Source organism: Trichoplax adhaerens, genomic scaffold (assembly GCF_000150275.1).
Source record: "Trichoplax adhaerens TRIADscaffold_5 genomic scaffold, whole genome shotgun sequence".
Taxonomy (NCBI): Eukaryota; Metazoa; Placozoa; class Uniplacotomia; order Trichoplacea; family Trichoplacidae; genus Trichoplax; species Trichoplax adhaerens.
Window position 1 is genome coordinate 7,774,875 of NW_002060947.1, and position 26,385 is coordinate 7,801,259.

Consider the following 26,385-nt stretch of genomic DNA (forward strand, 5'->3'; position numbering starts at 1 on the left):
TAGCGAGAAGTCATTAGTGCACGGTATCATAACTTTGGCAATGTTTATGTAATGATTACTTTCAAGTCAAGTAACTCTATCTCGATACCGTAATGTATTAAAAGCTTTAAAGCAATGTACTGTAAGTTAATAATATTAACTGGGTTGGAATAATCAGTGCAATAAATACGATTATTAATCTAGTTTTTAAGCTACAACAGTGCTTCAAAAATAAATTTCTAAAAAGTGTGGGAACATTCTAACAGGACATAAGCTATGTTATATGATAATTTTATTTTTAATTAGGGACAATTTAGAATCGCTGCATTCATGTCGCTACTAATTACTAATTTGTCATCTATTGCAAATAAGGCAAATCTAACAATTTGCCCTAAAATTGTAATTAAATCGACGGGATGAGAGCATCAATAATTACCATTTACACTTTGCAATACTACTGTACTGTACTTATATTATGGAGTGCAGTCAATACTGAGATCAGATCTCTTCTGCTCCTAGAGTTACAATGCGCGTACAGTAAAGTAAAGGGATAAATGTTAAATGCCTACCATTTACGGTACGACGGTATTTATAATTTTAGCACGCACAATTTTACTGTAGCTAATCTTGCCTATGATGCTAATACAATAATATGTAGGCAATACAGCATAAGACATTGCTAGATTGCTCGTATTCAACTAGATCGCTGTCCAAGGAGGCAATTAAATCTAATCGCTCATACGAGTACAGTAATAATTAAATTTGTAATCCCTACAACAGTATATCCAACTATGCTATACTGTACATCTGGGTTGCATTGTAGACATTCTCATTCCAAAAGGACAATTTCGTTATGAGAACAGATAAATAATACTGTAATCCTATAGAACCTACTCTACTGTCGTATCTCGCTCGTCTTCTGATTCAAAAGCTCAGAAGGCGACAATTTCATTCATTACAATTGTATACGTGCATATAGATGATGATATCATTCTATACGATACTGTCGTGTTAGCGTCCAAATGAAATACGAGCAAGGACATTAATAGTTATTACCAATGATCATTATCGAACGAATTTCAAAAGAACATCATATCCATTTGGATTCTGTTGTTCATAGCTCCTACCGTACTACGAGAATCATGTCATTCTATTGATCAGTGTACGAGCTTACTGCAATCATTGAATGACAGCTCGATTAAACAGCAACTACCGTATGAATTTTCAATATACAGTAGAGAGCAAGAGTTTCATCGATGGTGATTACAATTTAAAGCGTGGATACAGAGGATAATATGACGATCATTATTTCAGTTCTTCTTGTCCAATTTATACCATATTACACCTAAGGATATCCATGACTATTCTCCCTGATTATGCTACTTATACAAGCATATGGAATTAGCCTAGCCAATTCACCATCAGTGAAAGAATACCATCCAATGTATAGAAGACCTAACCAATTACCAAGTCTAGTAATAATCTATCACCCAAGTAGGTGTTGCAAAGAAGGATATCGCTTATCCGTTGACTACAGTAGCATCAGACTAGCATTGCTGAGTACCGCATGATACATCACCAGCACCATTTGCAATCTAGAAAGTTAGTACTGAATCATCTTTCATCCATCTTTCAGTGTATAACTGAACTCTATCTATCAACAGTCTCTCAACTCAAGAACTGCCATGGCAATTTTATTGGTTATTCTCGGTCTTGTTCCATGACCACTCGACAACTTGCTCAATTTGAAAATGGTCTATGCATGGCAGTCATGAGGATGCAGTCAGAAGATGTGAGGAAGAGTCGACTGGCTATCATTTTTAAAGCCCAGGTCCAGAATTTCCATTCATCGTCGTCCACGATCAATCCCACTATGTTCATTGTACTTCTATTCCTTAGTAGTCTATAAACTGAACGACTACTATAGAAATACATCTCTTTTCTCATTTCACTAGCCTTCTTTCTCAGTAACTGGCCCTCTATCTTATTTTCATTGCAATTATTGCTAGGTATGACTATGACGACATTTGCTCTGACGTGGAGAAGAATGCCACCTGTCTTCTCCACTGGCGGGAAAGTTTAATGTTACATTGTTTCCAGTTGTCTTACCTCGTTAGTAAAGCGAATAACGAATAATTCACAATTCCTATCCAGTGATTTGGATAGCTTGGCTTTGGGTTGCCATTGATTTCCTTTCAATAACGGCATCGTTCAGCAAGAATCTCTTTGCAAGCAAATTTTCAATGGCACCAAGAAGAGAATTATTTCAGCTAGCTGACAGCAGAAATTGGCTGGGAGCCACGATTATATAGGCTAGTATGCAGTTGACTTGGCAGGACAGACCGTACAGACGTAAACCATCGCTCCATACAGTGCGCGGTTCGGTCCGCACGTGTGTGCTGATTACCTAAGGCTCAGATACTGTACTGTACACTGTATAGTACAAGTTTTAGAGGTACAGTACTCATGGTCTAGTCCGTTCCGGTCTAGTCCGATCCGATCCAGACCAGAGCTACATCGCTGTGCTCATACTGACAGATTGACCGATTGACTGTACTTGATTGACTTGTACAGGACTTGTACAGTATCTCATTTTAATTAATTAAATTAAAAAGCCAAATTATTCAGCTTTATATTCGTATAATTTTTATTACATTTTGATTCACTCTTGTGATTTTAGGGCACCTTAAAGTACTCTGATTCGAACTGGTTCACGCTGTACTTGATTGATTGATTGAATGTCCAGTACAGTACTGTACTGGAGTCGCTGGTACTGAACTATACTGTACTCTACTGTACTGAACTATACTGTACTCTACTGTACTGTACAGTGTACAGTACTGTACAAGTTTTAGAGGCACTCATGGTCTAGTCCGACCCGGTCCAGACCAAAGCTACACCACTGTGCTCGTACTGACAGATTGACCGACCGTCTTCACGAATTTGATTAATGCTGGCTGATATGGAAAGGTTCAAGGTTGGACTACAGTAAGGTATTGTACTGAAGTCCCTGGTATTGTACTGTACACTATACTGTACTATACAAGTTTTAGAGGTAATCTTGGTCTAGTCCGATCCGGTCCAGACCAGAGCTACACCACTGTGCTCATACTGACAGGCTGACCGACCGTCTTCACGATGGCTGGACCACAGTACGGTGGCTCACTCCACAAGGGTCAGCGCAATACGCCGTAACAACTTGAATTAATTATAATTAGTACAGTACTATACATAGCCACTTTTCGCACATGCAGCTTTACAAGAGCTGATCTCGAGCTATAGAAAACCATGATAAGACTTCAATGATGCAGTGTTTTTACAGTAGGATCATATTATAATATTCTACATACATATATTATCAAATTACTACCGTATTACTGAATGTACAAACTACGGTATTCATAAAGTTGTTTATTGTTTTAGAAAGCACCATCTTTTACTGTAATTATCGTTACAGCTTAGCGACCAATAACTGTGAGAAGCACCGCCCGAGATCGCAGTAAGGGGTAGGCTTATTACCGCAAAATATGTCACTACCGATGATCATAATTTATATAATATACAGGACAGTCTATACGCGTAAAGCGAGATATAAGGATCATTATTATTATTATTTTTACGCTTATCAATGATGGTATTGCAGTCAATGTGACTTACTCAGAGTAATCATCTTTTACACTGAGTCAGCTCATAATTGCCGACAGTATTCAAAGTTCTGAACATACTGAAATAGAAGAGACATGACCAACTTCCTTATTTTTCAATTCAACGCAATATGCTTTACCACGACACCATAAGAATACAGCAATATACCTACTCAATATAAAGAAGCATTAATATTGGACTGCCAACTCTTTCACTAATTTGGAGTATTATAAGCTCAGCTAATACATACAAATCTATTGATGAATACTTATTACAAATGAATTAACTGTGATTTCAAATTATTACCATGTTATCCGTAAATTAATCGTGATCACGTATCACAAGCTCAGCTAATACATACAAATCTATTCTATGGATGAATATTTATTACAAATGAATTAACTGTGATTTCAAATTATTACTATGTTATCCGTAAATTAATCGTGATCACGTATCACAAGCTCAGTTAATACATGCAAATCTATTCTATGGATGAATATTTATTACAAATGAATTAACTGCGATTTCAAATTATTACTATGTTATCCGTATATTAATCGTGATCACGTATCACAAGCTCAGCTAATACATACAAATCTATTCTATGGATGAATATTTATTACAAATGAATTAACTGTGATTTCAAATTATTACTATGTTATCCGTAAATTAATCGTGATCACGTATCACAAGCTCAGCTAATACGTATAAATCTATTGATGAATTTTTATTACAAACGAATTAACTGTGATTTCAAAAATTACTATGTTATCCGTAAATTAATCGTGATCACGTATCACAAGCTCAGCTAATACATATAAATCTATGGATGAATATTTATTATAAATGAACTAACTATGAATTAAAATTATTATTATATTATCCGTAAATTAATCGTGATCACATATCACAAGCTCAGCTAATACATACAAATCTATTGATGAATATTTATTACAAATGAATTAACTGTGAATTCAATTATTACTATGTTATCCGTAAATTAATCGTGATCACGTATCACAAGCTCAGCTAATACATATAAATCTATGGATGAATATCTATTACAAATGAATTAACAGTGATTTCAAATTATTATTATTATCCGTAAGTTAATCGTGATCGATCGGCATAAAATGTGCTATTGATGGCTGAGACGAGCATGTGCTAGTCCATCCATCCGACGTCTGCCAACTGCAATTTTAAAATACAATACGGTACTATACTGCGTATCCTTAGGGTGCACTAGAGCTAGAGAGCGTGTATGAGGTAAAAATAAATTGGATCGGTTGAGCGTTTTCAGCAAGGTATCCAACGATTTCCAAGGCTTATGTCCTGATCAAGATTATTTTGCCGGTACCCAATGGATATTTATTTAAAATAGAATTAATTGAGGTCAAAGACCTGGTAATAGCATTTCAGTTCTCCGGTAATTGATTTTTAAATTGATTAATCCACTTATAGCAACTTCAATTGAAGATAGGACGACAGTCTTGAAGCAGACCAGCTGGAAATCAGCGAACAAGCTTGTGGAATCTTTTAGCCTAGTATAGTATATTAGTTGTGCTGGATTACAGACCTAGTGGATCAACAAAAAATTCTACATATCATCATCTGATGATAGAAACGTAATTGTATTGCTCTTCTGAAGTTCTAATCATCACTCAAGGTCGGCGTTATCATTACTGAGGCACCAAATATAATTCATTTGATTTTCAAAGTATGCAAAGTTTTACTCGTTCCGGCTCTTGCCTGCTCATCGTTCTTGTTGTCCTTACCTGGACGTCGCATTTAGTGCAAGGTATGAAAGAACATCATTAACTTTTGGTTGATATTTTAGAAAATGAATTGAAATAAGAATGAACAACATTACTGCTATATTACCGAGATAGAAATAGATGTTGTTACGTTAGACTATGATACGGCAATAAACGGATGATAAATGTTCTATCGCAGCAGGTGAGGAAATAGGAAGGACTCGTCGCCATGTGACAGCCAAAGGTATACCCTTGCAGTAGACCATCGCTGCGACGAACTGATTTATTTTACTACACTAGAGTAGAGGACGAGTCATAAGACAACACTTTCCAAGTATTTTACACAATAGCACAAGTTAGCCTACTATTTAGCAAACCGTATATTGCATGTAGTAAAGAGAGTTTTCTTTCATGCGTAGGCATAGTCCATGTTACTGTCAATCGTTTCCAAGATAACGCAAAAGTAACTTGGAATGTTGAAAAACTGGTAGCTCATCCTGGTGTAGCCATCGCGATTAAATATCGCCCAATCAATTCAAAAAATCAATGGCTAAGTTACAAATCGGACATTAAAACTGTACAAGGATCTGCAACCGTATCTAGGCTTAATCCTCATATACGATATACTTATGAAATAGCTGTTTATGAAGACAACTTATTGTACGCCCATAAAGTCGTCTCTCAGGAAGCTTGCACTAATGGATGGTCTTGGTACAACGGAAACTGCTTTGGTTACCTCAGCAACCAACTTGCATCATGGCAGGATGCAAGAAAATCTTGTCAAAGTTATCGTGGTGACTTAGCTACCGTTTCAAATCAAACTATTATGAATGTTATAAACAATTTTTCCGTCAAGAGGCATGCCTGGATTGGTACGTCAAACTATACTGTACGTGTAAACTGGCAATGACAGCAATTCATGACTTAATGTTGCAATTAATTCAACTGTAGGTCTCAGGCGCCAGAACGGCAAATTTCAATGGGTAAATGGAGTTAGTTACAATTATTCTTACTGGGATGCTGGACAACCTATTTCTAGAGGAAGAGATTGTGTAGCTTTAAACCCCGTCAACCCGAATAAAGGATATAATTGGATAACTCAACTATGTAGCTATTCCTATGCTTATATCTGCCAAGCGCCAGGTATACACTATATCATAGTGTATTATTAATAATTTTATTTCATGTAGAACGCTACGGCAACAGTAAAATTGGGTAATGTATTTTAGACTAACTAAAATATTATAACCACTTTTCAGAAATGGCTTCAAATCAACCAAACAGAAGTTACACATTATTAATAATTGTAGTTGTATCTACTGTAGCGGTTCTTGGTATAATCATTTTATGGCTAGCGTATGCACGAAAATATCCAAATTCCGTGTCAGGTCAAGGTCTGGCAAAGTGTCAAGCTATGTGCGGCAATATGTGTAGAAAGTCCCCCGATTACGGAAATTCTACCGTCAAGATCACACGCCTGGACGATGAAGCTGCGTAGTATATATATACATATCGGTTATTTACAATTTTATTACTCTTCAATACATTACTGCATACCTTTTTATGCTCTAAACTTGAACTATAAACTGAAACGATATAACGATATACAGCTTTAAGAATTTCGCCTTACGGACTATTTATTTACTTGGCGAGTTCAAGTTGATGTACAAACAAAGGCAACTAGCGCTATTAGATTTCTAAAATAGTAATAATAATATTACTTGCCTTAGTCACACCATAAAGGGAATATTAATGCTTCATACTATTTATGCACTTTTGAGAAGATTGAATCCATTTTCTAAATTGCTTGTAATCAGTAGAACTCATTTTATGCTTGTAAAATGGTCACAACTCGATTGTAGACAATGTGGTGTCATCTTTGCACATTTCGGTCATCGTAAAATATGAAAGATAATTTCTATTAACAAATGCTTAGACTGAAATTCAATTTGCGTAAGATTGATCTTGAAAGGTAATTTTTACCTAATAAACTAATTTGTAGTAAACATAACCAAAATATTTCACAATGGGTTAAGGTAAGCTGAAGCGATCAACTTAACTGATACAATTACACTATCACATTAGATTAAAATTGATATTTGTCGTATAGATTATGATTACGCTTCGTACTATACATACAACTATAATGCTCTAGGATACTCTTTAAAATGTTTTTAATTTTAAGTAGTTTTGTACGGTATGATATCGTCTACATATACAATAGTTAAACTTCTTAGTCTTACGAAAGCTTATCGCATTCTTAACCCTAGGAAACTGTAGCTCAATAATCAATTAGTAACCATGTAATGCCCGCAGCAATTATATCATTCCACGTGCTATCACTTACTATAGACTCGTTCAAGCGTCCGTTAAGCGTTATTATCGTCATATGCCTTATACAGTCCATTAATATTATAGCCCCATAATTAGCCCATAAACGGCTAATTATGATTATATACCGACAGGGAAATTCTACTACCTATACAGAGTTGAGCAAACATAGCAAGTTCCATTTGGCTCTTACAACAAAGAATTTTAAAAAGTAGCTAAAAGGAAATTCAGTCTTGAACTTAGATATGCCATTCGTAGTAGTAATAACAAAAGAAATCTCTCATGATCAAATTAAGTCTTTAATCGTTCATAATAGAACGCGAGCCAATAAATATACTTTTAACAGCATGAAGCAATGTGAATTTTCTAGATAACACTTACTTCCTGCGAAATTTCACAGCGTCATCATCATTGCGAAGCAGAGTACAGTAATATACTGTATGTACAGGGCACTGATATTAAAATGATTCCAGAAAAAACCACCAAGTACTAGCAGAGTAGGCAAATTCCAAGGATAAGACAGCTACACGTGTGTCTAACATTGTAGTCGTATCAATTTCGTTTACAATAAAGGAGATTAGCAAATAAAATTTGAAAATTTCACAAGTGTTTTCAAATCGCAATTATCAATTAATGCTGATATTTCATTCTCATGACGAGTTAATCGTTTTCATAGCAAGGTGCCGTGTCGCTAAAATACGAATTACAGCTGATCATAGAATTTTTTAAACACGTTAAGTATACAGGTAATGCATGCCCTCACTAAACAGTACAATATGGCAACAATATTTGCATAGCTGTACAACCTGTCGTTCAAATAATATTAAAGACAATTCTCCCAAAGTGTCGAATAGAAATAAATCAGTTTAATCAATTAATCACATTTCCATGAAGGAGGAAATGAGGAAAGCAGCTATTCGTCTTTATCTTTTCTCTCCTTCTTGGAACTACTAACAGTGCTATTTGCTAAGAGAGATTCTTCAACATCTTGTAAGGACCATTTGTGGTTGACAATTTCAAGAGCTTCCCATTCAGCCTTAATTAGTTGTAAAATTACAAGACAATTAGATAATGCGACACTAAAGGAAATATAAAATATCCTTTGTGTGCAGGATTGGTAACTTAATAGTCGTTTCCAGTAAGGAATAAAGATTATGCAATTTTGAAGGAAATTCATTATCTCACCTTAAACGCCTTCTTCTGATCAGGTGGCATTCCACCTGCCGATGCTGCCGCTGTCGGTGCAGCCATTTGTTCCGCTATTGCTCTGGTTTGATCAGCAGCTACAATTTAAGAAAGACGTCATACGTTACTGCAATCGTAATAGCATGATATGATCACTTAATTGTATTACGCGCACGTAAGATTTATGTAACTCGACAAGGATAAAATTTCATTCAGTTATGTTACCATTATCCTGCCCTAAAATCAAGGTGTAAACACTCCTGAGACCGAATACATTTAGGAAATACCACGATGCTGAGCTAACCCTATAATTACCGTAAATTCTGACATTAGCTAAGGTTCATATGAAACCAATCAAAACACAAAAATTTCTTTCAATTTTACACTAAAACATTTGAACGAACCATGATGCATCTAAGCTGGTTAATTCTACGCCTCGTTGAAGCATTGCTTTAAAGCGGTAAGTTAATGGAAATGGTATCTTGGCTAAAAAATAGTTTCAGTATTTATATTGAAGTCGTTGAACATGCAACAGTTCCACCACATAAAGCAAGTACAATAAAAGCTGTAAATCATTCGCACTAAACAATAAAAATAACTATAAACTATCCTAACGACAACGTATTCTACAGTAATGACTGACAAATAGAACGATAACTAGATTACTTTTTGGATTTTTAACGAAGAACTATTACTTGCGCGTACAATTATCGTAAGTAAATGAGAAGCACTAGTCTAGTGAAAGAATGTAGCAAAACTTACTTGTTACAAAACCAGAAAATGTCCAATTAATCCAACCTCCAATAACCAACATCGGCAAGACATTTACAAAGTTGCCTTTCATCATTTCGGTCATCATAGTGGGATCTATATTGAGTTAAAGGGTGCAATTTATAATTAGGAAAGGGTCAGGCATGAAATAAGTGTAAGACAGTGGTTGTCATAAAATAACGTTTTCGATTACTGTAGAAAAATTATTTTGCCATGCAAAATGCAAGTTAGTTTTAGTATAAGGATAGTCAAGGCTGATCGGAAGATGATGCGAAAAGATCATCAAAAAAAATTTTAAAGGCTTTAAGATTTGAAGCTTACCTGCCATATTGGGCGCAGGAGCAGATTCTTGCTTTTCCTTTAAGTATCCATCTTCAGGATTGTTGAAGAAATGTCGGCGCATCTCGAACGACTAAAAACCGAAAGATGATGTTATTTCACAGAATTACAATTATTACTTAATCTGCTACATATTATTATCTTAGGCAAAAGATTACAGCAATATACGCGTATATATATATATATACCCATCTACAGTATCTAAGCAGTATCATGAAGCAGTATCATGATGAATAGCATTTATAAACTATTCTTATCAACATGTTATGTAATGACATAGCGTGGAGATTACCCGTACAACAGATCTGAAGTTGTAGTCAAGCATATTCTGCCGGTTCAAATAAATAACTATTCCCTCAATAACTCGATTTTAGGCAAAACATAGATCACTCCTGTAGATTAAACTCGTTCATTATAGAACTGTAAAGCTACATGGATCTCCAAATTCTCAGTACTAACGAGCGTCATGACGCATTATACATCTCCACCATGCCCAGTGTTTATGCTAATGAAAGATTTTACGTATACTGCCAATAAATTTATTCAGTAGCATGAATATTGTACCGTCGTTGCTATCGCAGTCATGTCCTAAGCAGATAAAAATGAATCTGTAGCAAGTTAAAATTAACTAACCTTGCGTGGAATGAAGCGGCCATTTTCTCGTAGCATAGCACTCCTCATCATGGCTTGACTATATGAATAAATATTGAACAACACTTGAATATCACTCAATTTATTGTGTCACGACGTCTTTTGGATTAGATATGTCGAAGAAAATCCTATCTGTCTTATGACAGTCCTATGCATAGTCACTCAAAACTTAGAGTACTGCAAAATATAGTTACAAGTTTACTGTTTCAAATTTAACAATCCTATGCGCACAACCAACTGACTACAACATTGAAGTCAAGACAATAAAACCAATCAGCTTGTCGATAATATTTCTAGGGTATCATGTACCTATTCGAATAAGCATACGCTAAAGTGGATTGGCTTCGGTCACATAATTATTAAGACAATTATCTGACTACTGGCAAGACAACATCGAAAAGATCGAAAGATTGATATGACTGATGCTCTTAATAGAGTACTTCTAAGCAATTCTAACAACTGTAAAAGATTCTGATCATTTCTAAGTTCACTCAACATCCATTAACGCACTACAATTGACGTAGAAGCAAGACAACATGGACGAAATGACCGAAAGATTGATATCACTGATGCTCTTAATAGAGTACTTCCAAGCCATTCTAACAAGCGTAAAAGATTCTGATCATTTCTAAGTTGAACTAATATTCATCAATGCACTACAATTGACGTAGAAGCACGACAACATGGACGAAATGACCGAAAGATTGATATCACTGATGCTCTTAATAGAGTACTTTTAAGCAATTCGAACAATCGTAAAAGATTCTGATCATTTCTAAGTTGACTTAATATTCATGAACGCACTGCAATTGACGTAGAACAAGACTACAGACAAGATCAATCCATCAAGAAACCAGACCAAGAGTATGGTTAAGACGTGAAGACTATCGTCGAACGACATTGCATCCCCTCCTGAATTGATTGCATTGACAGACATTCTAGAAATTGCTCCTAATGCGACCAACCTGAATTGAACTTTGTCGATATCAGCATTGCTATCACTTTGCAGTAAAAGAGAAACATAATGCCTAATGATGCCCACCAGAAAAGTCATGAGAACGATGGGTAAAATAACCCAAAGTCGAATAGCTGGATCGAGTGAAAGCTCCGCCATGCCTGTAGAAGAACGCAATGAGAGAGAACTGCTTTAGGCTAGACACTTGAACAGTCAGTCAACAAGTACGATGGTGCTCGGTTCTAGCTTTCCGATACATGCCAATGACCAGCAAAATCTATGGTTGGATTGTTCTAGCTAGGAGCAAGCGTTGCCAATCGGATTTCTTTCTTCCTTTTTCCTTCTTTTCTTTGATCATGCGTACACGTGCAGCGCTCTCCAGGCATCAGTCTGTCCGTCTGGTTGATCAAAAGGCAAATTGCATTTGGAGAAGGACATGGCGCACAGACTTCTCTACTTTCAACAAATGGATAGCAGCAATATTGATATCCTAAACTACTAGAGAGAGGCTATAGCAAGAGAAGAGGCAGACAACGACTGTTCAGTCTTCAGTACAAAATAATGATGACTATTCTTTATGGTTGACAAAAAGGCAAATTGCCTTTTGAGAAGGGACTCTGCCCTTACTCTCAACAAATGCATAGCAATATTGATATCCTAAACTACTAGAGAAAGGCTATGGCAAGAGAAGAGGCAGACAACGACTGTTCAGTCTTCAGTACAACATAATGATGAAGCTGACTTCTTTATGGTTGACCAAAAGGCAAATTGCCTTTTGAGAAGGGACTCTGCCCTTACTTTCAACAAATGCATAGCAATATTGATATCCTAAACTACTAGAGAAAGACTATAGCAAGAGAAGAGACAGACAACGACTGTTCAGTCTTCAGTACAAAATAATGATGACTATTCTTTATGGTTGACAAAAAGGCAAATTGCCTTTTGAGAAGGGACTCTGCCCTTACTCTCAACAAATGCATAGCAATATTGATATCCTAAACTACTAGAGAAAGGCTATAGCAAGAGAAGAGGCAGACAACGACTGTTCAGTCTTCAGTACAAAATAATGATGAATCGCAAAGTTTAGTAATTCATGAGTAAGCTCATGACTTGCGTCAACAGTCTATAAGTAAGGAAAATAGAAAGTGCTAGTGCAAACTCCCGTCGCTTTGCTGACGGTTTACGATAATGTGCTCATTTAACAGATAGTATTACCATTTGTCGTAGACCTGTCAGAGGTTCAGTAACTTTATACCGTGTATGATCTCATGACTTGCGTGAACAGTTTATGAATAACGAAAATATAAAGCACTATATAAACTTTAAACTTCCATAATAATAAAATTAGGATCATTCATCCTTCTCCACTACTAATTCTCGTCTCGTAAAAACACGCATCGTATACGCGTATATTTGGCATAGGTCATATACATGGGCCAAGATATTAAAATGAAATTATCATTAAGCATAAATAAAACTCTCCGTGCGCTATATCATCAACACTGCACAAATGTATTAGCTCTACAGTATGCTATAAACGAACTGTATACAGTACTGGAATAAATTGTTAACTGGATGACAATAATGGTAGTGCACTAGTCTATGCATTCGATGTGTATAACAACGATAATAATAATTATAGGGAATTATAATTGAGCCAAGTGTGATTAATACAAGCACTCCTTGTCCTCTTCCATTATTTTTCTATTCTTTTTGGCCTTTATACTGCTCACTACTACTTGAGAAATAAAAGTAATGAAACGACAGGAAGAATTACTTCAAATAAATGGCGTGATTTCTCCCTAAAAACATTTATTTCTCTTTAGTAAACACCTCGTTTTGAAATCGACAACACTAACATTATACACACTATAGAACGAAGTCATGGCTAAGAAGAGTGCCTTATCGAGGTACACCAATTAGAGCATTATCACATCGAATCGTATGCTTTGCCCATAAATCTTTACTAGCAGATCGTGCACTCGTAATACTCGCGTAGTCTATACTTGCACTTTTTATTTTTAGTACGTACTGAATAGTACAAACTGACAAAATTATTTTAATAATAAATAATCAATACAACGATTGCGATATTGACTATTACTGATTGTAATTGCAAGAAAGTGAGTGTACAAGATTTCTTGATTACCATGTTTAATAAGATATTTTGAAGCAAAATATCTCAATTCTGTATCACACTGCATTTGCCCGAGCCAAAAATCAATCAAGTGAAGTTCCTGTTGACAGACAGCTACTATAATTAAATGCTAAGACGATCCAGTATTGCCATGGCGACTTATCGTTAATTGCACATTTTTAATGATATTAAACTTTAATCCTCCATTTTTAAGCAAATTTGAAAATATCAATAATAGATTTCAATAGCTATCTTTAAATGAGGAACTGTGTGCGACATCAGCCCGAAAACACAGTTTACATGATGATTGGCTAGATGAATTGTATTAATTAGATTATTTTAATTAATCTATATATAATTAAAATTGTCTATAACCTATAGAATCGCAATTTTATCTGATTGCCAATGACCTAACAAATATAACCTAAATCTGTTATCAACGTATAACTACCTATAATTCCGCTAGATTTCCATTCATTTTCTGTTCTTTTAACTCTGCTAGAACTCAATTCCAGAACAAGATACAATTTACAAGATCCTGTGCTACTCTCAACATGATTTTTCCTGCTTTTGAATGGATTCCCATACTTTACTGTTAATACAATTTTCTTCTCCTTTATAGTACGATACATATCTCGTATCAACATTTATCATTCTCAATATCCCTTACAAGGCAAGTAGAGTAAATATCAGTATTCTGGATTGCAAGTTTTCTATGGTAGGTACCATATACTTGTAAGAAGACATGTGTTACTATGAGTAATTATTAGCCATTGCTTTTCTCAGATTAGGCTAGGTTTGAATCAGATATTTAAAATTACGACTAACAGTTCGGAAAATATACTTTAAAAGTTAAATAGAACGAACTATCATGATGCGATATTGTCTATATAGTATTATTGCCATATTCCTAAACATTACTCCTAGAATAACATCACAAAATTACTTACATGGCGTAAGACCTCAATCATCCGATCCACCGACTTTTGCCTTCCTTAATGGTGATTTAATCATTGGTGGATTAGTAGCACCTCATATATGGTATAATTGGACTAGTAAAACTTGCTATAATCTGGCTTTCTCCGATATTAAACGCACCCAAGCTATCATTTACGCTATCGAACAAATTAATCAAGATAAACAGCTATTACCTAACATTAAACTTGGCTACGATTTACGCGACACATGCGATACAGCAAATTTAGCTTCAATCCAAGCTCTACATTTTATCACCAAATCAATAGAAGGCGACCATCAAAGTTGTTTTCAACCTAGCGAGCTCTCAAAGCAGCCATCTACAAATGGTAGAGCTTCTGGATATCATCGTAATAAAATAGTCGGCATAGTTGGCGCCTTGCGTACTAAAGGATCGTTCGCTGCTGCTACCATACTTAGCAATTTTGACTTAGCTCAAGTGAGCTACGGCTCAAGTAGTCGTATATTAGATGATAAAGAACGTTTTAAAACATTTTTTCGCACAATTCCATCCGATATTTACCAAGCACGAGCTCTTGTCGACATCATAAAATATTTTCAATGGAGTTATGTTGGACTACTAGCTATTGATGATGGCTACGGCGAAATGTTGGCAAGTACTTTCACATCCATAGCGCTTCAAAATAGCATATGTATACCAGTTTATCGTACATTTCCACTCAAATGGACCAAAAAGCATCTGCGTGAAATCATTAAACAATTTGTAAAACTGACCGAAATTAAAGTCATTCTCTTGTTTTGTACAGAAACTGATGCATCAGCAATATTTGAAGAAGCATCACGGCAAAATCTAAAAGGTAAAATATTTATTGGTTGTGATGCTTGGGGATATGGTCGCAATATAGCTAACAAATTTCCTGATGTGATTGAAGGAGCACTATCTGTCGCGTTTCCTTTCAATCCATTATTAGCTTTTCGTCGCTACTTGCAAAGATTAAATATATGCGAAAAAGAAAATCTTAACCCGTGGCTGTTTCAATTTTTATTACAACAACAAAATAATATCACTCTAGGAAAAGAGCTTGATTGTAAACTAATGCAGGAATTGTATCTGCAACTTCTACAACAGGATTCACAAGATCCATTAGAGTATTCAGATTTTGCGATTGATGCTGTTTATGCCGTTGCTCATGCATTACATCAGTCTTTACATTGTAATCATACCGCCTGCCCTCTTCATAATTTAGATGAATTTAAATCGAGCGATATTGTTAATGCCCTCTATAATTTAACGTTCAAGTCTGTAACCTCAAATTATGTTTATATCGACGGAAACGGTCCTGGCCATGGAGAATATACAATATTAAATCATCAATACGACAGTAAATCGAATCAATTTCAATTTAAGCCCATCGGCCGATGGGAATATGACTTACGCCATGAAAATATTAGTAAACTGATCATCAATAATTCAGAAGTATCATGGTCACGACAACAAAAATTGCCATTTATACCAATATCACAGTGTTCTCGAGACTGCCAACCAGGAGAATATCGTCAATATTTCACTGATATGAATTGCTGCTGGAATTGTTTACCATGTCCGATAAATTCCATATCTAACATAACTAATGCTCACATGTGCTATACTTGCGATGTAGGATTGATACCCGATCCGACACAATCGCAATGTATTTTAGTTAATATCACCTACCTAACGATATCCCATCCGCTGATTATTACCTTAATAGTTATCATTAGCATTGGTATTATATGTGTGTTAGCTGTATGGTCAGTTTTTATAAAGCATCAGCAGACAGCTATCGTCAGAGCATCTAATAATCTATTTACCAATTGCTTGTTAGCTGGTATACTACTAACCTATACAGTACCCGTCATAATTATCTTGCCGATATCATCATTAACTTGTAATTTAACCTATATCACCTTTATGACATCTTTTGCCTATATAATGGCCGTAATATTAGCTAAAACGTATCTGTTAATTAAGATTTTCTTTCCTCAAAGTCGGTTAGATAAAATTATGCGGAAAATATTATGCAGTAGAAGTGCGCCACAGTCTACAATCATTGTCATCATCATGACTATAGTTACTTTAGTACAAGTTGTAGTATTAACTGCAGACCCATTAATGCCAGCACGATATGTTTCCAACAATGAACTAGTTTATGCATATTGTACAGCCAATACTATGAGCGGTTTTGGCTTGACTATTTCTATATTATTGGCGCTAAATACAATGTGCATCATATTTGCATATAAAACTCGTAGATTACCGCAAAACTTTAATGAAGCTCGATATATATATTTCGTATCTATTACTATGTGCTTAGTGTTATGTGTAATTTTTCCGTCCTATTTGGTTACACGGGGACCAATTCAAAATGCAATTGCAGCCTTTAGTATTTTTGCCATTTCCACAGCTCTATTAGCTTGTTTATTTGTTCCCAAAATCTACATCATAATTTGTTATCCTGAGCTAAATACGAAACAGCAGGTAGTATCAGAAGTAGCTCATTTTAGTCTTTCAGCTACCGAACGAAAGAAACTACCTGAAAATAATGATTACGTCTTTATTGGAAGAAAGAAATCAGTTGTATGCCATTCATCAGTAAACCAATCAACTGTGGTTCGTTGTAATTCGACTAGAAGTAATGAATCAAAAATACCTGTAGAAAGTATGGTATAGCAGTTATCCTACCCCTTTAAGTTTAGAAAATCTCTACTTCTGAGCAATTTGCCATTAATTGAATTTTGCTGTAGCATTAATGAAAACATTTCTAAATAAAATCTTAAAAATAAGATTCTCAACAAGAAGAATTTATAGTCATTTCTTAGCGAAGGGTATTGCGTAAAAGCAGTAAAAAATATGCTAATCATATAAGCTTCAAATACGATTCTAAAAATAGTAAATAATTCTTATCCACTACTTAAGATATCAATTCTGGATATCGTTACTCTTTGAATACTGAAGCTTTTAACATGAAAGCCAAAACAGAGAGACTCAAGCTTTTAATTCAGAACTTTTATATGATAAGTGCATTATATATTATGTTATTAAATAACGTAATTTTATATGATCAGTATCATAATAGCATATCAATTAAATGGATGCTAAGTTGCAACGGCATCTTGAATGAAGAACAATCTGAAGACACTGTATGTCATCCTTAAGGTTGCAGTCAGCTAATAAAATTATAAATTCCGATAAAGGCATACTATTTTGTCTATATTTTTGCATTTTGTTATTCAGATTTGCGATATAATAGCATATTTCAACATTAATAAATCTACATTATCTATAGTCGTCTATCGTAGTATCCAATCTCAGTGTAATTAAGCTACGATGCTATCATCTGCTCCTTAATATTTTAATCGATAATATATTGTTAATGCCACTTTCGATATTGTCAAATATAGTTTTTACATCCTTACGATTAGAATACTAGAATAATATATGCGAACATATGATGCTAAATTAGAACATTTAATGAATCAAGCACACCGTCTTAAATATCGTAATCATTTCAGTCCACTCAATAATTAAAGAAATGGATTTTATATTGATAATTTAAAACCTTAGGCTATAGTTCCAATTTTGTCGCTCATGTGATTTCCGATGTTCTCTTGTAGAAAGTCTATGATGTCATTTATTTAAAAAATCTAGAAGAGGTAGCAAAAATATATTCTTTAATACTTTCATAATTGTTACTTTAATTACTTTAATCAACAGTTTTACGTCACGAATACCGCTATGAATTTATTACTGCAGCCTTTAACCCTTCATGTCACGAATGTCATCGTGAATTTACTACGGTAGTCCTTTAACTTATATTTTAACGCTTTTATCTTCATTTAAGAAAGTTGCTCTGAATGTTTAGTTTCAACTATGAAATCATTACGCGATTTTCTAACTATTACTACCAATGAAAAGTGGTTATGAATACAGCATTGAGCTTGAGATGTATTTCTATGATTTTCTATCTAGAAATATCGTTACTATAGCTTAATATCACTGCAGAACTCACATTTATTTAATAAGATTAGTATGAGCCACTCTTGCTTACCGAACTTTCTTTGCATTCACTCCTATTAATATTGATTTTAGTAAATCAAGATACCATCAATATAGCATGTGAAACTGATGGCTAATCATAATTTGATTATGTAAGGTCCAGCATAATCGATACCGTTGTTAATGATAACAATCATTAGAAAACGTTCCAACTAACGAAATTCTAGGCATTCTTTGAAATTAAAAATCGTACATATAAAAGTTACTTAAATTTGCAACTTTTTATTCTATATCGCGAAACTGTCTATTTCGGGCAATTCATTTGTGCATATACGATTTATGATTTCTAAATTGTAGTCCGTATCATTCAATTGAATTGTATCTTTTAAGGTTCTGTGCGTAAATCGAAAATAACGTTAAAATGATTTATAACCATTTTTATTGCCCTCTGCTAGTTTACGACTACCAAAAACTTAACGAGGATTATGAAACAAAAATAATTTGGGTAATACGTGCAGTCTATGGCAATTAATGTAACTTAAGTGCATTTATATTATATTACTCCTTTCTAATTTAAGATTAGGCACAATGTAAAGAAGTAACATTTATTAACAATATATTACTATTAATCTCTGCTGTCTAATGCAGTAATATAATCGGACTTTTATTACACATCTTATGCACATAATGTAGAAGCTGATTTACTAGATTTGATTGTAAATTAAGCCCTTTCAAGATTGTGATGTAACTGATTACAAAATTCCAAATTTTGTAGAAAATTAGGACTTTATTAGATCTTTATACAAAGATAATCTGCACACAGCTATACTATCTACTAGATAGACTTCTTCACAGAACTGCTAAATAATCTAAAAGCTGCCAGCTTAAATACACTTGGTAGCATTTGTAGCTACAATCTGCAAAGCGATATTTTACCTTATTTTACAAATTTTTAGATTATTATTAGCAACATTTTACGGTGAACCATCTATAATACAATATGGTAACAACCACTGCATTTATGCAGACATTATTTCTACCAGCCAAAGTACGATGAACTAACTATATCCATATTTACCTTTAGCATCAATAGTGATTTAATGTCTTAATGTATTCGGCCATCTTTACTCTAACATGGAATCTTAAATTACAGTCTATGGCTATGAGCTACTAAATATAGAAAGCTACCCTACCGTACTCTATACTAAACATGTTTGACAATCTATAACCCAATCCTTAGCTATATTGCAAAGATAAACTGCAGTGACACAACACTGCTCTACTTATTATGCAGTGGTATTACCTGCAAATGAAATAGAACAAAATCATAAAACCGGAAAGGATGAAAGTTTATTCCATTTATGTTGTGTAAGATTAAGAGAAAATCATTTCTATTAAATATTTAAGACCTTTCCTATTATTTTAATTGCAAATCGTCACATTACTGTAATATATTGAATCACACCAAATACCTTATTTAAACATAGTAATATTACTCTAAAAATATTTTGTGTATTTTTGGCCTTGTACAGTACGAAGCATAAATATAAGTTTGTTAACTACATATTTTTACTTAAAGAAGTAATTGTTAAGGGGTTTCTATTAGCAATATGCAGGCTACACGACTAAGTTAAGTTCTTTTCTTGAATGAAATTTGAATATTAGCATCAGGTGCTAGAACCAAACGGCTGATTAATCCTACTTCTTCCTTATTCTTACATTCTATTTTAAACTCCGATATCAGCTAAAAAAAAGTAAAATATTGATGCAATTTTTATCGTAGTAGTTCGAGGGACACAATTATACTAGCGGAAATATAAAATTGAAGTTAATATTGAATACTGTAATTTACAAACCCTTGCGATTAACAAATGTATTTCAAGCTCTGCTATACGACGCCCTATACACATTCGTGGACCATAACCAAAGGGCAAATGGGCAAAACGATTGACCTTCAAGCCAGTATAAGATCGGGCCCATCTTTCGGGTTTAATTTTATGCGGTTCGTCGTATATTTGAGGATTAAAAGACATGGCATAGATACCATTGACTACGATTGTCTGATGATATTAATTAAATAAGAAGTAAAAGGAATATCGTAAGTAGGTGTAGTAGCGTTTAAGTAAATACAAACTTTTATACCGTTACGATTACTACAAACTAGGAAATTTCGTAAAATCTAAACAGCAACATACCAGGTCATCATTATTTACTGATCTGTAGTAATATGCCCTTAATAATATTACTTTCGATAGAAAATATCATCTAAATAGTTGTCTCCTAAATAACAATGCCATTCACATTGGTCTAATTTATTTAAATTGAAATATTTCAAAATATGACTATTCTTTACGATAAAATTAATTGCGAAGAGAATAGTACAATAAGTTTGTTATTTAAAATTATAAATTGCGATTGGACAAACCTTAGCTGGAACATGATATCCACATAGTACTGCATCTTTTGCAATTTCGCGAATTGGGGCGTATATAACCGGATAAATTCTATTGCAAATCATGATTAAGTGTGAGCTTAAATATGGCTATATTCTATTCGATGTGTTCATATTAAATTTGTAATGCTGTTCAAAGTTGCAAGCTAGAAATTATAATACCGTTGACCTTCTTTTACCAGGCCTCTAAGGTAGGGCATATTTTGAACTGACTCAGCATCCGGGTACTTTGAATTTTGAAGTACACCTGAGACTTCGTTATAAAGCTTTTCTTGTATGTCTGGATGTTTTCCTAAGATGTATAAAGCCCAAAGCACTGTATTGGCAGACTAAAATAAAAACAATTGAGAAAATTATGTAATTGATCAAAGTTGCGGTGTCGCTTTAAAAAAAATATTACCAACATTATCAAATATAAATGAGATATTTATGATGATTGAACAACATATCAGCAAATGAATTAGTCAGTCGAATTTGAAAAGTTACGAAGATTGATGAAGTACTTTTATGTTGTTACAATCACAAGCCATTACGGTAATAAATTAGTAATCGTAAACGAATAATAACACTGTTATCCTAGCTAACCGTATCTACACCACCGCCCATTATTTCCACCACGTTAGCTGAAACTTCCTCTTCGCTTAATTCCTCTTTTAATAGCACATAGGGCAAAAATTCTAATTCTTCGCTACGCCACCGATCTTTGTCCTTGCCAAGTGATTGAATTTCCTTTTGCAATTTTTGCGTCTCTTCTTTCACCAGTTGATCTCCAATTTCAAATAAGGTATCCCAATCATGGCAATATTTCTTCCAGAATCGAGTCTTGAAGTATTTATAGTATGCTGGAGCATACAAAAGGGAATATGTTCCTTCCAGCATATTAATTACGCTGTTAAAAAATTTCTGAGCAAAGGGAAGCGGCGGATCATTAAGCGTGCCAAGTCGTTTATTGTAGATAACTGAATTTATAGCTAAGGAATGTAATCAACAACATGAATTTAATATGCAGCATATAGAAAATTATTTTTTCTATCCGTATGAAGCCTTAAAAATACACAAAGTTTTATAGTTGATCTAATTACAGCATTAGAACATTGATTCCATATCTTCTAATATCAATAGCTTTAACTTGCAATAGATATTTTGATAATTGCTTGCTGTACTTATTAGTCGTTTCTGAGTATAAGTCGTCAATTGATTTATTCCTATACTTACTCTCGAATGACCATTTGTAAAGGTACTGGCGAAACTCTACTTCGCCGCTTTCAAGGCAGTCTTTGTTGGACTGAATGTAGCGAATAAAGTCGGTGATAATATCGTTCATTCTTTCTGCATAAGCACTAACATCTTTTACTTTTAATAATTTCTTGTCGATAATACTGCGAGCTTTTCTCCACTCTTTGCCGTCTCTGTAAAAAGAAAGAGTTAAATTATAGATGTAAATACAAGAACGAATTAGATATGATATTTTAGAAATAAGGTGAATATTGCAGCTATACTGAATCCTATCTAGAGAGTTATAATCTAATTCATATCCATGATATAGATACGATCTCTTTAATTCTCTTGTATGATAATCGTAATCTACTAGCTGATAATCCTAGTAAAGAACAATAATAGTAACTCATATAATTACAATTAATAGTTCTACGGTTGAGATTGATTACGAACAAAGACGATATAGAATCTAAGATAATTTAAGTAAATTTCAACTGTTGCAAGCATGAAAAGGCAATTAAAATGATATGTATTAGCAGATAGACGGTCTTATTAGCTTAATAAGATATTATCGTGCTATTATCTTTGATGCTGCCACAAACGAATATGTACGAGTACATTCTACGCTATTATTAACGGTGTTTAGGCCATTTTGATGATACAGGTTATATGATAACTTCAGTTGAATGGCAAGTTCTATATGTGATCGAGGACAATATAAGTACATGCTGGATGACAACTGCCGTAAGCATGCAACGGCAAGTAAAATGATATAGATAGTATTAATATAGTAGGATATTATTGTGCTACTATCCTTGACGTGGCCCGCATACGAACTCTTTTGCAACAACCTTATTTTAATGATTGGTTTGTGGTAATGATGCTTAGGCCATTTTGGTAGTCATTTCGATGCAAAATATAGATCAATCTTAGTAATACATATGGACGCTTGCATGATAATGACTCCATGTATTCAATATTTTAGACGATAGCAAGTCAATATGTGTTCCATTCGAAGGGATTTCCTATTTCTGTCAAGGAAGTAATAATACAGGAGCAGTATCGCAGGTAATAAGGAAGTAGCGGGCTTCAAGGATCGCTTCAATTGATTTGACCGCAAGTGGAGTAAAATTGGATTTAACAATTCATATTAAGTATTCCCAGAAGTATGATGATAGTGCATTACCCTACAGCGATGCCTTTAGCTCTTTTACTTTGCATTCTGTGATGGATGAAAGGTTTCACCAGACCTCTAGTCGGATATGTTCCTTCAGCACTATAGATTTTAGAAATCTCGTTTGGATCGGTTACGACCACAGTTTGCCAGGTAAATATCTTTTGTTTATAAATTGGACCATACTTTTTAGTATTTTCCAGAAGTAAAAGATGCGGTCTTTTAAGATAGTAGCTATCATTTCGTAGAAATGTCATCAGATCCCCTATTATTGGCAGACCTTTCGGTCCAGGAATTTGATGAAAAGGTTTAGTATTACATTCAACTTGCGTGTCGCTACCAATCGCTGTCGATGTAGCGGATCGAATGGATACTTGTCGATACAAAGTATTCCATCGTTGCAGGTAAGGAACGGATAGTTTCCACTTCATACTGTTCTAATCTTACTCAATATCACTGCCTTTCTAGCGTAATTCTTTCTGCCGTTGAATCTTCCTTTCTAATAATTAATAACATTAGTTTAGTCGAGAATTTGTTATCTGTGAAAGACTTGCAAGTAAATGATATTATTCACAGCCGGAAAAAAAAATATCGACACCAATTAGAGTAAATCCTATAGTATGCAGTCCGTATGATCACAAGTCTCGGTCTATAACGGTACAGTGAATGTAAATGATATTATTCAGAGCCGGAAAAAAATATCGGCACCAATTAGAGTAGATCCGTCAGTGTACTGTCCGTATGATCACAAGTCTCGGTCAGTTTTAACGGTACTTTGAATGTAAATGATATTAATCAGAGCCGGAAAGAAATATCGGCACTAATTAGAGTAAATCCGTCAGTATGCTGTCCGTATGATCACAAGTCTCAGTCTATACGGTACAAATACATAGTTCGTAACTAAGATCTCTTGGACTGCAGTATACGTACAACGAAATTTTTGCTACCTATTAATTCCATGGTAACCCCACTGACAAAATCGATTGCCATATCTACAGCTTCAATTTTATTATTATTTATTTTATAAATGCTAGATCCTTTACTTAATAATTGTAATTGTAAGAGTTATGGTGAGTACAGTCAAGTGTATTTTTTTGGAATAGAAGCAGTCTAGTACAACTCTACTGGTATTCCATTTAGAAGTCCTGATTCCGACCAAGGACTGCTGAGGAAAAAAACACCAGTAGAGTAGTTAGTATTCTTACCCTAACAATTTTCTTCATACAGTACCCGAATGGAATACGATACGATACCATACTATGATAATCTTGAATGAACAATGCTATCAAAATGCAGTTCATGATTCTTGGAATTTTATTTATTGATAGAATAAGATATTGTTTATGTTTATCGACTTAGTTCAACCGTGAGATGAGGAAGAAATTTGCATAATTACTTTACTGTGTTAACCTTGGAGTTATAATTCGTAAAATCGGTATGCTTATTTGATGACTAAAATGTGGGACACATGCTTTCATTTTGGAGTCGTAGTCTTTAGATTAGGGCTTAGATAACACTGTTAGCACAATATGTTCTTATCTTATGCTATTCGTTATAAACTTAGTTATCTCGTTGATAAATGTGATAATACAGTATGTCAGTTACTCTTCATGGTATGCCATTCTAGAACTTTATTACTATTGTTACCTACTTAGGACGCATATATAGTAAGATAATCTAGATGTGAATTTTCTTTTAATGCATTGCGTTGTGTAGAATATGTACCCATTCATTTGAACGGGAATTTCTAGTGAACCCTTTTAATCTTGTTACAAGAAAATCTTACAAAAAAGAAGATTGTAACCAACTGCTAAATACTAAATGTCAATTGAATAGGCCATTTTGATGTCTTCATGAAATAATTTATCATGTGAAGTGGTATTATGATTTCAAGAATGGATGCAAAAACGGTTCTTTAACCGTAGCAAATTAGTATAATTGCTTAAAGTTAACGACTATGCTGAAAGTAAATCTACTAAATGTAGGATAAAGTAATGCATTGGGCGAGAAAAGTTGCAATGCTAATTTCATGGCAGTGCGATACTAATCTCTGTTTTAGATATCAGTTTAGTAAGCTAGTTGCCGTCTGATACAGGAAATATTATGAGCTAAACCAGTATAGTCGATCGTCTTGCAGGCCTAACTATTACAATTGCTGTGAATTATTTTTGTGCTCATAGAGAGACATGTACAATTATAGAGTACAGCAAGCTATATCATAAGTGATTAGAATTACTAGCTGCCATCTGGTATAGAAAATGCCATAAGTTAGACCAGTGTGATCTATTATCTTGCAGGGCTGATCAATACAATTGCTGCGACTCTTTAATGTTGATGGAGAGATATACAAAATTATAGAGTACAGTAAGTTTCACTATAGTTGCTTGTAATTACTAGCATATATCGATATAGCGGAGTCAATAAAAAGGCTACAAAGATCTATCCATTGGCACTTCAAAACTCAGAGATAGATTTGCAACATTTCATAAAGTACCGCAAGCCTCTACAATCAATTCTAATCTTTGCGTTAGCAATGGTTAATGTAATCTGTATTTAGCGCATTTTTTGCCGATTAATATTAATTTTGAAGTGGTTAGCCAAAAAGAGAGGGTTTTACTTTGAAAGTATATTTAATAAATTCAGTAATATTTATTAATCATAGTAGTAATTAATTAATTCAGTACTCGATTTAAAATGTAATTAGACATAACGGATGCTAAAGGGTATGTTTTTATGTTAAATTGAAAGCATATTCTAATAAATAAGTTCATTGCCTATCTTTCATTATTTATGAGATCAAATTTAATTTCTATTGCCAGAGT

At 34.1% G+C, this 26,385-nt stretch overlaps 4 protein-coding genes across 4 annotated transcripts; 2 read left to right on the forward strand and 2 right to left on the reverse strand.

The window, feature by feature from the left end:
* Window positions 1–5,343: 5,343 nt before the first annotated feature.
* TRIADDRAFT_56924 (uncharacterized protein) lies at window positions 5,344–6,876 on the forward strand (the record flags this gene model as incomplete). The annotated part of the gene is made up of 4 exons (XM_002112628.1): window positions 5,344–5,422; window positions 5,798–6,250; window positions 6,330–6,521; window positions 6,638–6,876. 4 exons carry the CDS (start codon window positions 5,344–5,346, stop codon window positions 6,874–6,876), a joined length of 963 nt encoding a protein of 320 aa, XP_002112664.1.
* A 1,746-nt stretch (window positions 6,877–8,622) lies between these two features.
* On the reverse strand, window positions 8,623–11,769 carry TRIADDRAFT_25209 (uncharacterized protein; the record flags this gene model as incomplete). Its single annotated transcript, XM_002113066.1, has 8 exons — window positions 8,623–8,745; window positions 8,895–8,992; window positions 9,120–9,199; window positions 9,299–9,380; window positions 9,657–9,761; window positions 9,987–10,077; window positions 10,638–10,695; window positions 11,621–11,769. 8 exons carry the CDS (start codon window positions 11,767–11,769, stop codon window positions 8,623–8,625), a joined length of 786 nt encoding a protein of 261 aa, XP_002113102.1.
* Window positions 11,770–14,849: 3,080 nt separating this feature from the next.
* On the forward strand, window positions 14,850–17,192 carry TRIADDRAFT_11614 (uncharacterized protein; the record flags this gene model as incomplete). Its single annotated transcript, XM_002112629.1, has 2 exons — window positions 14,850–15,006; window positions 15,058–17,192. Coding segments are annotated over 2 exons (2,292 nt in total), but the record flags the coding sequence as incomplete, so codon positions are not given.
* A 3,157-nt stretch (window positions 17,193–20,349) lies between these two features.
* Window positions 20,350–23,994, reverse strand: TRIADDRAFT_56927 (uncharacterized protein; the record flags this gene model as incomplete). Its single annotated transcript, XM_002113067.1, has 7 exons — window positions 20,350–20,463; window positions 20,576–20,779; window positions 21,145–21,223; window positions 21,334–21,500; window positions 21,757–22,142; window positions 22,387–22,580; window positions 23,576–23,994. The coding sequence occupies 7 exons, from the start codon at window positions 23,992–23,994 to the stop codon at window positions 20,350–20,352; spliced, it is 1,563 nt and encodes a 520-aa protein (XP_002113103.1).
* Window positions 23,995–26,385: the final 2,391 nt, after the last annotated feature.